This window comes from Microcaecilia unicolor, chromosome 2 (genome assembly GCF_901765095.1).
Source record: "Microcaecilia unicolor chromosome 2, aMicUni1.1, whole genome shotgun sequence".
Classification (NCBI taxonomy): Eukaryota; Metazoa; Chordata; class Amphibia; order Gymnophiona; family Siphonopidae; genus Microcaecilia; species Microcaecilia unicolor.
In genome coordinates this window covers 396,186,322-396,202,022 of record NC_044032.1, presented here as the reverse complement: position 1 = coordinate 396,202,022, position 15,701 = coordinate 396,186,322, and the positions used below count along the sequence as shown (strand labels likewise).

Genomic DNA, 15,701 nt, shown 5'->3' with positions numbered 1-15,701 from the left:
GAAGGAGATTAAAGAATGGATAGTAAGTATGAATTAAATCTGGACAGAGAGAGAGGCAGAAAAATATTGAAGAAAATAAAGAAAAAGGAGAGAAAATGATGAATGGACAGGAAATCCTAGCAAGAGAAAGACGAAGGAAAGCAGAATCAAGAGACTGGGAGCAACACAATTAGAAAAAGTAAATGGCCAGACAACAAAGGTAAAAAAAATAATTTTATTTTTAATTGAGGATAAAGTGACGTGTTAGCTGTGTTAATAAAATTTAATAAATGCAAATAAAACACAAAATAGAAAATAAGGTGATACATTCATTGATTTTAAAACATTTTTGATTAGCTTTCAGAGACCAACGCTTCCTGGTCAGGAGAGGATACCATAACAGCATTATACTGACCTGAGGCAGGAGGTTTTGGCCTGTGAAAGCTAGTTGAAAAGGGTATTAGGCTATTAAATAAAATATTTTCTGAAATGGCCACGGGTTAGAGGTGTGCCAGGGTGCAGAGCCATGCAGAGTAGGTGGGGTCAATTCAAAGTGGGGTGGGGCTGGGGCTTGTTCTAAAATCTCCTTCTCAAAAATTAGGACCCCTTGGCAGCTCTAGTAATGGTAGAACTTGCAGGGTCCTCTGAGACTGAGCAAGCTACATTAAAAAGCTGTCAAATAAGTGAAAAAAAGAAAATATATCTTTTGTCTTCCACCTTTTAAGGCACTGCCTATCCAACTGGAACAGCTTTTGCCTTTTTACAGATGGACAATGCGTAGGCAGTCCCTTATTTCTAATAATCTTTTTGCTATTGTTTTCAATAGCTTTTGCTATTGTTTTGGGTGAACCAGTGTGTCTGCAGTCTCCGCCTACTGCCATCAAGCTCCGCCTACTGTCTTCAGCCCATATAATGGGCTAGATAGGCTCACTCCACCTCCTGTTTTACCTAACCTCCTTGAGGAGTGGATCCTAGACCAGGAAGTATATAAGACAGAGCCTGACTGAGGTTAAGAAGACCCAGAGAGAAGGAGTTGAAGCCCCATGATATGTCACCACAACCTATCTAATATAATAATTTGTACCTCAACGTTCTATGACTGGCTGGCTGGCTGGGTTCGTAACATCCTGACGTCAGCAAGCCTCCAGCATTCCCTTCCCTCTCCCTGTCCCACCCTTGCGTAAAAACGAAATGACATCAGAGGAGGACTGAACAGTGAGAAGAAAGGGAACGCTGGAGGTGAGATGATGTTAGGATGTTACGAACGGATGGGAGAGCAGGGCACAGGACAATCGCTGGACATGGAGGAGACGACAGAATCGCAGGACATCGAGGGGAGGGGAGGGCAGGGCAGAGGAGAATCGATGGACATGGATGGGAGGGGAGGAAAGAATCGCAGGACACGGATGGGAGGGCAGGGCAGAGGAGAATCGCTGAACATGGAGGGGATGGGAGGTGAGGGGAGAATTGTGGGACACGGAAGGGAGGGCAGGGCAGAGGAGAATCGATAGACATGGAGGGGAGGCCAGAATCACAGGACATGGAGGGGAAGCCAGAATCCTGGGATACTGAGGGGAGGACAGGGCAGAGGAGAATCGCAGCACACAGAGGAGAGGGGAGGGAAGAATCATGGGACATGGAGGGGAGGAGGGGAGGGAAGAATCGTGGGACATGGAGGGGAGGGCAGGGGAGAGAGGAGAAATCGCTTAGAAAAGAGAGCCTTCCTAGGGACCGTTTCAATTTTGACGAAACGGGTTTCGTTGCACTAGTGATTAAGAATTGTGACCTGGCTGAGGTAAGCCACTTTTGCTTCTGGTTTGAGACTGACAAGCCTTGCTGGAGCCAGACTGTAGTACCTGGAGAAGAACTGAGAAAGACTCACAGACTGTGTTTGAGGTGGGGCTGCCCTACCAGCCACAGACTGTGTTCAGGCCTTGCTAGCCTGAGGCCTGCTTAAGACAGCTTATTGAACTGCAGAAGTGTTTTTCCCTGTGTTCCTGGCCCTATGAGGTTAACAGGCCTCAGGATCCAATTAAATAAACACTTATTTTCATTTATATCTCTTTATCTGGCTGTGTTATTCCAGAGGCCCACCCCCAATCCTCGCTTGGGGTATCACAGGTGGGAACTTGGCTCCCAAGGAATTTATTTGAGAAACACCAACAGAAACTTCTTTCTATTTGTAAAGAACTAATACCACTGGTCAATAATGAATATTTTATGCTGGAAGATAAATGATTGTCTGGCCAGGGTAGTGGTTGGTGACTGGTCCATTTGCCACTGGACAGTTTGGCTATATCAGCAATTTGGGAGACTTTTTTTGGGAAAGAACCAATGAAGGGTGTTTTATTTTTGAACAGGATCAGAATAGAGTTCATCAGCTGTATTTTCAGAAGTCACAGGCATTATTTCTTAGTTAAAAGTTTAGATCTTTCCTGATCTTCTAAAAGTACAGCAAGATAGAAAAAAGTATTTCCTTGTGATGCCTTGATTATGTTATATTTTTCTTGTAAATGTATTCTCAAATAGAGATATAAAATGCATATTATTTGAGTATGACCAATTATGGACTTTTCTGGATACTAAACAGTCTTCAGAGTCACCTATGGAGGAGGGAGTGAAGGAGCTGATGCTTGCAAAGTTAGTATTTGGTAGTCAATTTGAGTTGATCATCTAGGCTGGGCTGGATCAGGCTTTTGTTCGCATTTGTTTTCTCTTTTTCATGTAAGAGTCATGTTTGTTTATGGGTAAAGAATGGATAAAGTGATTGTTCTGAAATTTTCCTAATGTGCTTCTTGCATGTCATTTTGAAGTGTACATAAATAAGACATTTTTAAAAAGTGTACATTTATTTTGACCTGAAACCCCAGACATCCAAGCATTAAAATTCCTCCTATTTTTGTTCCGTCTCTGACAGAAATGGACCGATAATCTGAGATCAGACGCAAAGCAGGTGAATGTTAGCCTGGTCCAAGTTTGCTAAGGAAGTTTGTGGAACCTGATGCAATGAATTCTCTATAGTTTTGTCAACATATAACAAAATATTGATACACTGGTGTAGGAATTTGATGTTAATATGTACACAGCAGGCACAAGAGAGAGAATCAGCAAGACAGAGGAAATTGCAGAAATAAGTGCAGTAGATCGAAGGAGACAAAATCTCAAAGACCTGACACAGCCTACGTTTTGGCAAATTGCCTACATCAGGGACCATAAGACAAAACTTAAGTATGGAGAGCTTCCCGTGTCAAATAATGACAGACATCATTCAAATAATTAGCATAATCACAGAGCTGCCATACCAGCCCTGTGATTCCAATAAAACAAAAGTTCATAGCCAGCTGACTTACAGGGGTATGTCGGCATAGTACAACAGCCCTTTCCTACCTGTTCAGTGACTGATATTCAAGCTATATATTGCAAGATTAGAGCAAAGAGGGAAATGAAATTTAATATGGAGAAATGCAGAGTGATGCACATTGGGAAAAATAATTCGAATCATATATACCTGATGCTAGGATCCACTCAAGAAAAAGATCTAGGTGTCATTGTAGACAATACGTTGAAATCCTCTCTCCAGTGTGCAGCGGCAGCCAAAAAAGCAAACAGGATGCTAGGAATTATTAGGAAAAGGATGCAAAATAAGACCAAGAATATTATAATGCTTCTGTATCGCTCCATTGTGCGACCTCACCTTGAGTACTGCGTTCAATTCTGGTCACCGTATCTCAAAAAAATATAGTGGAATTAGAAAAGGTTTAAAGAGGAGCGACCAAAATGATAAAAGGGATGGAACTCCTCCAGTATGAGGAAAGGCTAAAGAGGTTAGGGCTCTTCAGCTTGGAAAAGAAATGGCTGAGGGGGAATATGATAGAGGTCTAGAACGGGTAGAAGTGAATTGATTTCTCACTCTTTCATGAAATTACATGAAAATCCTTTTAAAAAAATAGGAAATATTTTTTCACTTAATGAATAGTTAAGCTCTAGAACTTGCTGCTGGAGGATGTGGTAACAGTGGTTAGCGTATCTAGGTTTAAAAAAAGTTTGCACAAGCTCCTGCAGGAAGTCCATAGTCTGTTATTGAGATGGACATAGGGGAAGCCACTACTTGCCCCAGGATTAGTAGCATGGAATGCTGCTATTAATTAGGTTTCTGCCAAGTACTCGTGATCTGGATTGGCCACTGTTGAAACCAGGATACTGGGCTAGATGGACCATTGGTCTGACCTAATATGGCTATTATGTTCTTAGAAACAATGGACTGATGCTGACAGCAGAGACAAGATTATGCCATCGATTGTGCAGTCCTCATAAGAGGGGTGGATTTGGAAAGGGAGACAAAAGAAAACAAAAAACCCAAGAAATTCATAAGAGGCAAAGAAGTCATAAAAGAGAGGAGTGATAGTGGAGAGGGAGAACTGCAGGAAAAGAGACCGAAAGTTGGCATAGGAGAGAAGATGGGGAAAAATGACAAGGAGAAAGTTTGGGAAAGTGATCGGGAGGACATTGGATATGGGTTGTAAGGGTGTGGACAGGGGAATATTATGAGGGGACAATAACAGGAAACAAGAAAACAAGGGAGAAAGAGTGGGGAGTGAGAGAGAAAGAACTTTGCTCTAGTGTGGCATTGCTAAGGCTGTGACCATTGCATGTTTCCAGCTATAGCAACAAATGATAGGGGGACCTAACCTGGTCCACCATCAGTCATAGTGCCTGTGTTTCATAAAAGTCCCTCCTTCCTTTCCCTCCCCTTCCTGCACTGTTCCCTGGGGTTCTAGTGTGAAGGTCATGTACCCCCCAAAATTCCTTGTTCAAAAACTTTGTGCCACTTTAGGGCCCCCTCTTACCCCCCTTGGCACCTATCAGAGAATCTGTGGTACCCAGTGGGAAGGGAAGGAGGAACATAAACGTTCCCCAGTTGCACCTACCCAGTGGTTCCATTATAGACTTTAAATGCATGGTAATTGCCCTCAAACACTTGTTATTACCAGAAAGCATCATAGTGAACTGGCCACTGTGGCAAGATTAAATGTGTGTCTACTGAGTCTTTCAATTTGTAATCAATAAACATTTACTTTTCTTCTAGCTATGAATAGCCCAGTGAGCCCAGAGGGAATCCACTTGGCCACTGGATGTCACTGTTGCTTCAGGAGAATTTTTTTTTTTTTTTTTTTGCTTTCTTTACCAGTTTAACTATTGGCAAAAAAAAAAATGTAGATCCCAAAAAACAACAAGGCAAACGATCTGCAAAATCCAATATGCTGGCTTCTTTTTCCACAAAAAAAAAATGTAGCCTAATTTTTAAAGGTTTCATTTTATATAATTGAAATGTAGACCCTGGCCTGTTTAGGAGTCACTCTAGGTGGTCACCTAGTGTGCGCTCTGGAGCATGAGAGTTTGCTGGGTTCACAATATTTTGTTTTTAGGGCTTAGGCTAGGACTGGAGATCCCCCCCAGGAGGCCGAATAAGGCTTAGTCCGTGCACCTACTGCACATTCCTTCTCCACAAAAACTCAGGCCACACCTTTGGATGTGTTCTGAACCATAAAAGTCTTTGAAGAACTTGATATTAGAAGAATTCTTGGGACATAAAGCAGAGGCAGTAATAAAACTTCTTGCCCTCTTCAATCTTGCATAACAACCAGCACAATTTAGATGTTAAATAGGAGCAGACTTATAGCTCTGCAGTTCCCCAAAGAGTGTAAGACAGGCAGATGCTAAGCCCTGGTAGATGTGCAGGATATGGGAGGTCTTTCATTTCTCAGTTGTAAGGCTGCAGCAGCAAAAGCTGTAGTGGTTTCCATTTTCCTAGCCTTCAAATGGAGCTGGAACTTTACAGTGCCCCAGTGGCATACCTAGGTTGGCTGCCACCTGGGGCAGTAGCCACTATGCCCCCAATGACTCATCACCCACCTCCCTCTCCTCTGAAGCGATCAGCCTCACCTCCTGGGGGTGCACTGAGCAGTCGCGCGGCTGTCGACTCCTCTGGTCCCCTGCCCTGGAACAGGAAGTAACATCAGAGGGTGCAGGGAATCGGCAGAGCGGACAGCCACGCAACTGCTCTGTGCACTCCCTTGCTGCCCTACACCTGGGGTGGACCATCCCCACCACCCCACCCTTGGTACGCTACAGCAATATCCACATGGTAAAAAATAAGTTGGTTGGCACAGCCTTCTTCTCCTTCTCCCTCAGTCTGGAGCTTGAGGTAAAGTGGATTCCCCAATTCACTGGATACAGAGCAGAGGCCTGGGTGACACTTCTGCTTGCTGTACAGCTCATGTAAAAAAGATGATGTGCACTGAGATATTTCGAAGGTATTTCAAATTAATTTCAGAACTGAAAAAATGAATACGCCACACTTTATACCACTTTGGCACAGTTGAAGTTTTCAAGGTTTGAAGTTGGGGGATGGAACTCAAATATTCCTATTTTTAGTGGGAGTCCAGAAGATCTGTCTCCTCTGCTATTTCCCACAAAATCTACTCTCTTGACTCCCCTTCCATCATTCTTCTCCTTCATCCCTTTCCCATTCTGTCATTCTCTCTGCTCTCCTGCTCATCCTTTTGTAATCTCCATCCATCTTTTCCAACCACCCCTCCTCCTCCATTCTATAGCACAATTTAAATGTCGGCTTTCATCAAAATATAACAGAGATTTTCCACTAGTTTTATTTTCAGAATTGCCAGCCTGCTGCTTCTGTAAACAAGGAAAGGTTTTCATGTTTCAGACACTGAAATTTGAATGTTCATTTCACGTATCCTGAGGTGGGGAGGAGGAGGAGAAAGAAGAGGTGGTGTTGTGGGCCTCGCTTGAATTTAAATGTTGACTTAGCTGAACTAGGAAAAAGTAATTTAATGAGAGCTGAGGTAATTTTTGTAGTCTCTGGAGGATTGAAAATTTGCATATCTTGACAGCTGTGTGTATTACACATTAGAATATCTCCTTGATGTCACCACTTCCCTTTCCTGGTTCACACTATATTCACACAATGAAGTGTTTGGTGGAACTGCATGTAAGGATCTGTCCAGCCCATCCAAATCTATTTTAAATGTAACCTCACCTCACCTTTTCTCTCTCTCCCCCCTCCCCCTCCCCCACCCCCCACCCCCCCGCCTCGGCCCCGGGCCCCGGCCCAAATTATGTCTCCTTCTCTTTGCAAAGTTCTGTCTGCCTCATCCTAGTTCACTCATTTTCTTCTTCGTTTTTGTTTTTTCTCATGTGATTTGTCTCTTTTTACTACTCAATCTACTCTTATCTTCTCTGCAAGTCTGGTATTAAACATGCTGGGGCCCAGGACAGAAGTGAGGGAGGCAGCTCCAAAGCCCACAAATAAGGTGTGTCTCAGGCAGCCTTAGGTGGGTTTGGGCCTGGGCCCCCGTAGTATATAAGGCCTCCTGACACCTGCTCTGTTTCCCAGATTTCTCCCTGCCTGCTTCCTTTCTCACTTGTATACATCTTTTTGTTTCTTTATCTCTGTCTATTTGCCTCCCTGGCAGTGGCGTACTAAGGGGGGGTGGCGGTGGGTGCGGCCCACCCCGGGTGCACGCCGCTGGGGGGATGCCGCGCGCCGGTCAGCTTCATTGTTTCCATGCTCCCTCTGCCCCGGAACAGGTTACTTCCTGTTCCGGGGCAGAGGGAGCATGGAAACAACAAAGCTGACCGGCGCGCGGCACCCCCCCCCCCCCCCCAGCGGCGTGCACCCGGGGGGGTTCTTTCGCCGGGGTGGGGGTGTGACGAAGGGGTTCGCGCTGCACAGGGGGGCGGGGTGCTGCACCCAGGGGGTGCTAAAGTCCAAAAAGTAAACCCCATTGTGCAACAACAGCACAGAAAAATAGCTAACCAGTGTTCAAGGCAAATGACTTTCAAATTGTATGCATGGATAATTTGCACTGTTAAACCTAAACAAGGAGATGAACATGCCTGGCGCATGCACACAAAAGTTAGTGGTAAGCAAGGCTCTTGTGCACATGTACAAACAAAACTGGAAGTTCTTTGCTTTTAAATATGAGCTTTTCAAAACATGTTTGCATTTTGAATGTTTGAAAGGCTCATATTTAAATATTCAACCATTGTCCATCAGATCTTGCATGCTGGGCTTCCAGCATTTCTATTTAGACTTCTTGTGCCTTATTCCTCTCATATTGCTCTTCATTCTTCCCAACAGCACTTACTCATGGTTCCCTCCTTCCGCCACATATGACTTCACTCTCTACATAACACCTGCTTCATTGTTGTTGCATCCACTTAGTGAAACTCTCTCCCTATTTCCAGGGCCAGTCTTAGTAGTTGCGGGGCCCTGTGCAGACCAGTTCAGTGGGGCCCCACCCCTGCCCCCTTCTAGCCCCACCCCACCTAGCCCTGCCCCTTGTTGACGAGATGTGCTTTAAATTTATTTTATTTCAAATAAAGATAAATCAAGCAAAACTTGAACAGAAAAACTAATTCAAATAAGCACAATGCTATCATAGGAAACCTTTGGGTTAAAAAGCAAATCCATGTGCATGTAAGGACTGGATATATGAATTAAAACAAATGCCCTTAATATGTAATACCTGGTAGCAATAATGAAACAGTGATTGAGTAGTCACATAGCAAACAGCCTGAGCCAACAGATTTATTTTCCACTGAACATAATTAATGTTGTATGAACTTGGTGGTTAACAGTGTACTGAACTGGACAATGTTGGAACATTTAGACTGACTCTGGACATATCTGTAGGAAGGAAACCCTTTCCTCCTTATTCAATACCTTGTCTGTGAAATAGTAGTAATAAAAAAAAGACAAGTGCATTTTTATAATGTACCACTGCATTCCACAAAGCAAAAGGAGCAAGTTCCCACATGCCATCATTTTCTTTTGATGTAGGCACAGGAAAAAAGATGTTAAATGCTCCCAGGTCTCAACCTAATTAATGATTTTTCTAAACTGTACTTATAAATAGTAAGTCTGATTGTTAAGCACCTGATACTCATAATGTCTGTTTTGGTGGCCCTTTGCTAGGTGAAAACATCAGAATAGAGTGTCCCTATAAACCAGCTCCTCCGAATGACACAATGATTACTATTTAGAACTAATTAGATGAAACCAATACTTCCTCTGTGTACATCCGTATGCTACACAAGCCGGCATCTTTGAAAATATGTGAGGTTCAATAAAAATGCTACCAACAATAAAGAATGACAACGTGGACAGAGCAGTTCATAGATTTGCTTGCTTTGTTTTGGGTAAGGGGATGAGGGGTGCACGGAGGAGAGAGAAAGGGAGACCAAACTCATGGGCTTCAGCAGCTGTCCCAATCTAACCGCCTTCAGCTCTCTCCTACCAGCTCCTTTAGTATCGGCTCACAGCACCGCTGCCTTCTTGAAGTTTCCGGGCCGCCGGCAGCGTCAGTGAGGTAAGCACACTGCCTTCGGCGGCCCTGGATGCTCTCCCTCTGTTGCAGTGTCCTGCCTAAGCGGGACAGGAAATTGCAACACAGAGAAAACTTCCATGCCGCCGAAGGCAGTGTGCTTACCTCACTGACGCTGCTGGCAGCCCGGATTGAAGAAGCACTGCAGGGAACTGAAAAGGGAGTAGGAGAGAGCTGACCAAGGTGATTAGATTGAGAACAGGAGACAGCAATGACGGCTGAAGCAGGGAGCAGGAGAGCTGTCGCAGGGTCCCTGGGAGCACGAGGCCATGTTCGTCCACCCCTGTTGCCCCTGCCTATTTCTCTTAAGACTGAATCTTCCATTGTAAAATTTAGGGGCTGCCTTAAAGCACACAAAGCGGCATATTTTCAAAGCACTTAAACTTACAAAGTTAACATAATAACCTATGGAACTTTGTAAGTCTAAGTGCTTTGAAAATGAGCCCCTTATTCTCTCAGGCATTCCCATAAACCCAGCATTCTTCATAGTAACATAGTAGATGATGGCAGAAAAAGACCTGCATGGTGCATCCAGTCTGCCCAAGACAAACTCATATGTGTATACCTTACCTTGAATTTGTACCTGTCCTTTTCAGGGCACAGACCATATAAGTCTGCCCAGCAGTATTTCCCGCCTCCCAACCACCAGTCCCGCCTCCCATCACCGGCTCTGTTACAGACCGTATAAGTCTGCCCTCCCCTATCCTCGCCTCCCAACCACCACCCCCTCTTCCCCCCAACTGCTCCGCCACCCAATTTCAGCTAAGCTTCTGAGGATCCATTCCTTCTGCACAGGATTCCTCTATGCATATCCCACGCATGTTTGAACTCCGTTACCGTTTTCATCTCCACCACCTCCCGCGGGAGGGCATTCCAAGCGTCCACCACCCTCTCCGTGAAAAAATACGTCCTGATATCTTTCCTGAGTCTGCCCCCCTTCAATCTCATTTCATGTCCTCTTGTTCTACCACCTTCCCATCTCCGGAAAAGATTCGTTTGCGGATTAATACCTTTCTAATATTTGAACGTCTGTATCATATCACCCCTGTTCCTCCTTTCCTCCAGGGTGTACATGTTCAGGTCAGCAAGCCTCTCTTCATACCTGTAGGTTGCAGTCCTGTTCTTCCAATTTTTCTCCTGCTCTTTTGCACTCTATACCCCTCTCCTTCTTTTGGCAGTTGTAATACTATTCTCTCCTACTGTGGTTCTCCCAATGTATCTTTCCCATTTTAAACTGCTTTTGTTTCCTCTGTCTGTTATGAGTTGGTTTAATTTTTGTCTTGTTTTGTTCTTGGATTTTTATATTCCTTCATCCCCATTATTATTGATTTGAATTGTAAATCGCTTAGATGTCTTATGTATGCATAGCAGTGTATCAAATAAAATTGAACTTGAACTTTAAGCGCAGAAAAACAGGTGCCAAAATGTGCTTTCAGTTTCGATTTTGCTCGGACTTGCACACATCTGTTTCTTACTATCAGTGCTGGAAGCTGCGCAGGCTTCCTTCCACTTCCAAAAGAAGACAAAACCCGCAGTTTGAAGTGTGAATTTGACAAGAAATCCTCTTCCCAGACCCCTCTATGCTGCCCCTGAGCTGGTGGTAAGTTTTCTTCATTATAGACCACCATTTGCTTTGGGCATTGAGGTGTGCCATCTGAGCATTGGGAATGAATATGAAATGTACTCATTTACATATATTTAAATACATTTCAATACAATTTGCAGCAATGTTTAGTGCACACATTAACACCCGCGCTCCAGCCCTTTGACTTTCTGCACACAATAACGTGCAGGCAATTCAGGCGCTAACTGCTCATAACGCTGGAGTGAGTTTTGAGCATTGGCCCCTCCATCTCTTCCTCTCTTTTCAGTCTCTACTCCTCTTCTGCTTGCATCACCATCCTCACTACCAGCTCTGCCAGACTAAGCAAAAACACTGTATCTGCAGTAACTCACATTTCAAGGAACGTAAGCAGAGGAGTAGCCTAGTGGTCAGTGCAGTGGACTTTGATCCTGGGGAACTGAGTTCAATTCCCACTGCAGCTTCTTGTGACTCTGGGCAAGTCACTTAACCCTCCATTGCCCCTGGTACAAAATAAGTACCTGAATATATGTAAACTGCTTTGAATGTGGTTGCAAAAACCTCAGAAAGGTGGTATATTTCCCTTTCCCTTCCCTTTTTTAAACATTCATTTCTCAGTATATTTTGTTTCCAAATGTTTTTTATTAAATAAACATACACACACACACAAAAAAAAGAAAGAACTTTGGAAACAAAATATCTTTGATTTCACTGGACTGGGAAAAGCAAACTGCACTCCACAGTGCCTCCATAGCGCTGCTCCCTGGCAAATCATCATCATTTTGTTGCAGAATATGCAAACCAGTATCGTAGCCAGACCTATCATTTTGAGTTGGCCCACAGTTAAGGTAGGTGGGCCATTCAAAACTCTCCTCCCCCTCCCCACTTGTCCTGCATCTCTCTCCTTCTGCTCTGTCCCAGCATTCTGCCTCCCCCCGCCCATGGTCTGGGAACCCCCGGGTATACCTTAGCATCTTTGCTGGTGCAGCAGTGATGCACATCCACTGCCTGCACCAGCCTCACAGTCTTCCCTCTACTACATCCCACAAGAATGGAAACAGGAAGTGACATCAGCGAAGGTGGGATGCAGCAGACGAAAGCCTGTGAGGACAGTGCAGGCAATGGATGTACATCACTGCTGCAGTGGCATAGCTAAGTGGGATGCAAGAGGAGTGACTGCTCCCCCAAACGGCACCTATTTTTCCTGTGGTCCATCGTGCCTATGCAGTCTGCACTTACCTACGCAGTCCACTGTCTGCTTCCCACAATGTCACAACCTGGTTGCGCTTCTGACTGGCTGAGGAAGAGAGAGAGAGAGAAGTGGGGGGGGGGGGGGGGGGGGATGCTGGATCTGGGGGCGGGGGAGATGAGAGTGAGGTTGGTGCCACTGAACATTTTTGATGGGCCACACAGGGTGGGCCTGTGCCCACTCAGCCCACCTATAGCTATGCCACTGTTGCAAACCAATGACAGGATCTTATTTCTGTCCCACTTCTTTTTCTGCATTTCCCTCACTCTTTTCTTTTCAGAGTGTTTTATCAGTTTAGCAGGCCTCATGCTGGTAGTTCATAGTTCACCTTTATTTGTTATACCACAAATTATACAAATATATCTAAGTGGTTTACATTAAAATGTAAGAAAGGGAAAGAGGAAGATGAGTTTAAAATTAAATGTAAGATACAAGAGGAATGGAGGGAGTACAAGAAAACAAGACTATAGTGGTGGTTCCATAACAGGGTAGCAATGCCTATTAAGGGCACAGCAGATCATGATCTGCTCTCTGATCGAGTTAATGGCTATGCCGCAGTGAAATAGTGTGTTTTAAGTAGGGTTTTGTTATTTTTCAAATGATAATTCTGAGTGGAAGTGTAAAGGGAGGGTGTTCCATAGCGTTGGTGCAATGATGCTGAAACAGGAGGAACGAGCAGAATGTGAATGAATCTGTAGAAATGAAGGGACAACTAAGAGATGCTGATGGGCTGAGTGAACAGCACGAGATGGAGCACAGGAAATTAGAAGACTGCAGAGGAAAGGCGGAATAAAGATAGGAAGACAATGCCCATTTATAAGAGTTATAGAAGCACTATCATATTTTTTAGCACCATAGACCAATTTAATTGCAGTGTTTTGGATTACATGTAGTCTATGGAGCTGATCTCCAATTGTCCCGTTTACATCATTCACCCTTCCATCTCCCTCCATCATCCATCTGTCCCTGCCCTTCCTCTCATTTACCAGCTATCTCACCTTATTATTTCCCTATTCCGTCTAGCACTCTTCCACTTGCCAAGGAATCACTATCTCTCTCCCCTTCCCCTACTCTCACGCCCTTCTTCAGTTCATCACTTGCTGTGTCTTTGCATTTCAGTAAGCACCATACTTATCTTCCTGTGCTTTTTATTCAGCTGCTTTAGGTCAGTGAACAGTGAAGATGAGTTGTTGGTTTTTTTTTGGGAGGGGGGGGGGGGTGATGGGGGAGAGAGACAGGTGAAAATTGGAGGGGACCTCTAAAAATCATTATAGAGGTAGCACTTAGTTCCATTTGTGAGTGAAAACCTGCATGTGGTCTCTTCATATTCTATTGTTACTCTTATGTAAATCTCTCCCCTCTAGGACAGGATATAGAAATACTAGCCGTTAAGCCCGTAACAACGGGCTAGTTTTTTGTTTTCCTATCCCCCCCCCCCCCAGGTCCACCAACCCTGCTCTCTCCCCTGCCCTCCCCCCAGCGTGTTTCCCTCAGTTCCGCCCCCTCCTTCCCTCCCTGCTCCCTCCTCCTCCGATTTCCACGCCCATGTCCAATCCCTTCTCCCTATTGGGCTGTACTGCTGGTGGAGGCGGGGCTTGGACTTCTACACTCTTAGCGTTCTGAGTGACTCTACTGCACATTTGCAGGTGAGTCGGTCACTTGCCGTTTATATGTTTGATATGTGGGTGGGGGTGGGGGAGGGTACTACTTACGACATCATGGAATACAGGCAAATGTGTCAGAATCACTCCTAAAGTGATTCTTCCAAGAGTCTGCCTGAAGTGCCAGAGTATAAATTAGAAGTGAACTGCTCAGCTCAAGACTCATCAGCAGCAGTTTAAAATGGAAAAATGCCCAGTAGAGCCCTGCACAGTGAATTTTTCTAATACATAGAATTCAAGATATTAATATAGAAAAGAGATATTTATGAAATGTTTCTCCGAGGACAAGCAGGCCATATACTCGTATGTTGGTGACATCATCCACGTTGTCCAGTGCAGAGCATAAACAGCTAAAAATAGCCTTTTTGAGCACGCACAGTGTCCCCACCGCACATGTGTGAGTGCCTTCCCACCTGCTGTGAGAGCAGGGGACCATCAGTCTCCACTCATTTATAGTGAGGAGAGGACGTGATTGTCCCGTGCTCCTCACAGCATGTGGTGCACGAGCAGTGTTTTTTTTTATCGATTTTGTTATTTCTCCTCAGGGGTCTTCTACCGTGATTTTTGTTTTGTTTTTGTTAGGAAATTTATCCTTTCCCTTCCCTTACAGTTTTAGTTCGAGTTTTCCTCATTTTAAGTTCTCTTTGATTTTATCAACTCGGTAGGCCCGCTTAGGCCTGAGCTCCTGTCGGGCTCTATTTTTTCAGTCACCATCAAGTCATTTGATTTAGCCATAGCTGTTTTCCCTTCCATGTAGCCGGTGCAATGGGACCATCTCTGGCAAAGACAATCATTCTTTGTGTCTTTAGTGTTTGGGGCCTGAACACACCCCTTCTAGCTGTGTTCTTTACCTTCGTATGAAGAAAATAACTTAGCTGGCCAGAGAGGCTCAAAGAGAGAACATTTTTGGAGCCAGGTCCAAAACCTCAGCGTTGGTATTGGTGTTGATGTTGGAGTTGCATTGGGTGCGTCTGTCTGCATAGCTAAAAGGGCCTATCTTAGACACTGGGAGTGAACGTACATCAAATGGGTCTCCACCTACCTCGACGTCAACCACTGTGCAGGGCCCCTGGAGCTTGTCAGCCTCAGACCCGACCCTGAGGCAATGTGGGGATTTGATGTTGTCCTCATCAGCACCAAGGTGCATCGATGACCGGCATCAGTAAAAAGCCAAGAAGCATCAGCATCGATCCCCCTTGACGCACAATGTTGGGAACTCCGGGGCATCGAGGGATTCGGTCCCTGAGAAGTGTCGGTGCCGGGAGGACCACTCCGCCTTCATACAAGAGGTGCCGATGTATGGGTCTCCACACAGGCAGGACCAGGCACCCATCTTGACCCCTACAGTTTAACAGTATGTCTCTGAACCGACACCTCAGCCTTTCCTGATGACCACTCTTAATGAGTGCATATGGACCATGCTCCCTGAGCTATTGGTGAGGTTTTTATAGCAGTGTGCATCGGCGTCTGGGGTGCATGCACCAGCCGTACCTCATGCTGCTGTCCCACAAGGCCCTCAGCCTTTGGTGAGATCTCCAAAACCAGTGTCATGTACAACACCTGTTTTGACAGCTGCCCTTGCTGGCACCCCCTTGTCATCCCCTCCTGGGGACATGGTTCCTTTCCTTCAGGGCAGGCTTGGACTTGACCCTCTCATGCAGAGTTTCTTGCTAACACCAATGAGGAGTGCTTATGGGAGTCTGATGAGGATCCTTAGTACTTCTCGGAGGAGGAGTCCTATGGCATCCCATCTGACCCATCCCCTCCAGAAGAAAGGAGGAAGTCTCCACCTGAGAGCCTTTCCTTGCCAGGGTTTGTAC

At 45.1% G+C, this 15,701-nt stretch overlaps 1 protein-coding gene across 5 annotated transcripts in view; it reads left to right on the top strand.

Moving 5' to 3' along the window:
• The window catches only part of MAPK10 (mitogen-activated protein kinase 10), a 338,818-nt gene that overhangs the window by 300,295 nt on the left and 22,822 nt on the right, over positions 1 to 15,701 (top strand). For 4 of the 5 annotated variants that reach the window (XM_030190604.1, XM_030190606.1, XM_030190608.1 and 1 more), the window contains one exon: positions 2,897 to 2,932. The exons of the other annotated variant lie outside the window; for it this stretch is intronic. In XM_030190604.1, coding sequence (XP_030046464.1) covers positions 2,897 to 2,932 — 36 coding nt within the window. The remainder of the gene's footprint in view (positions 1 to 2,896; positions 2,933 to 15,701) is intronic. 5 annotated transcript variants of the gene reach the window in all.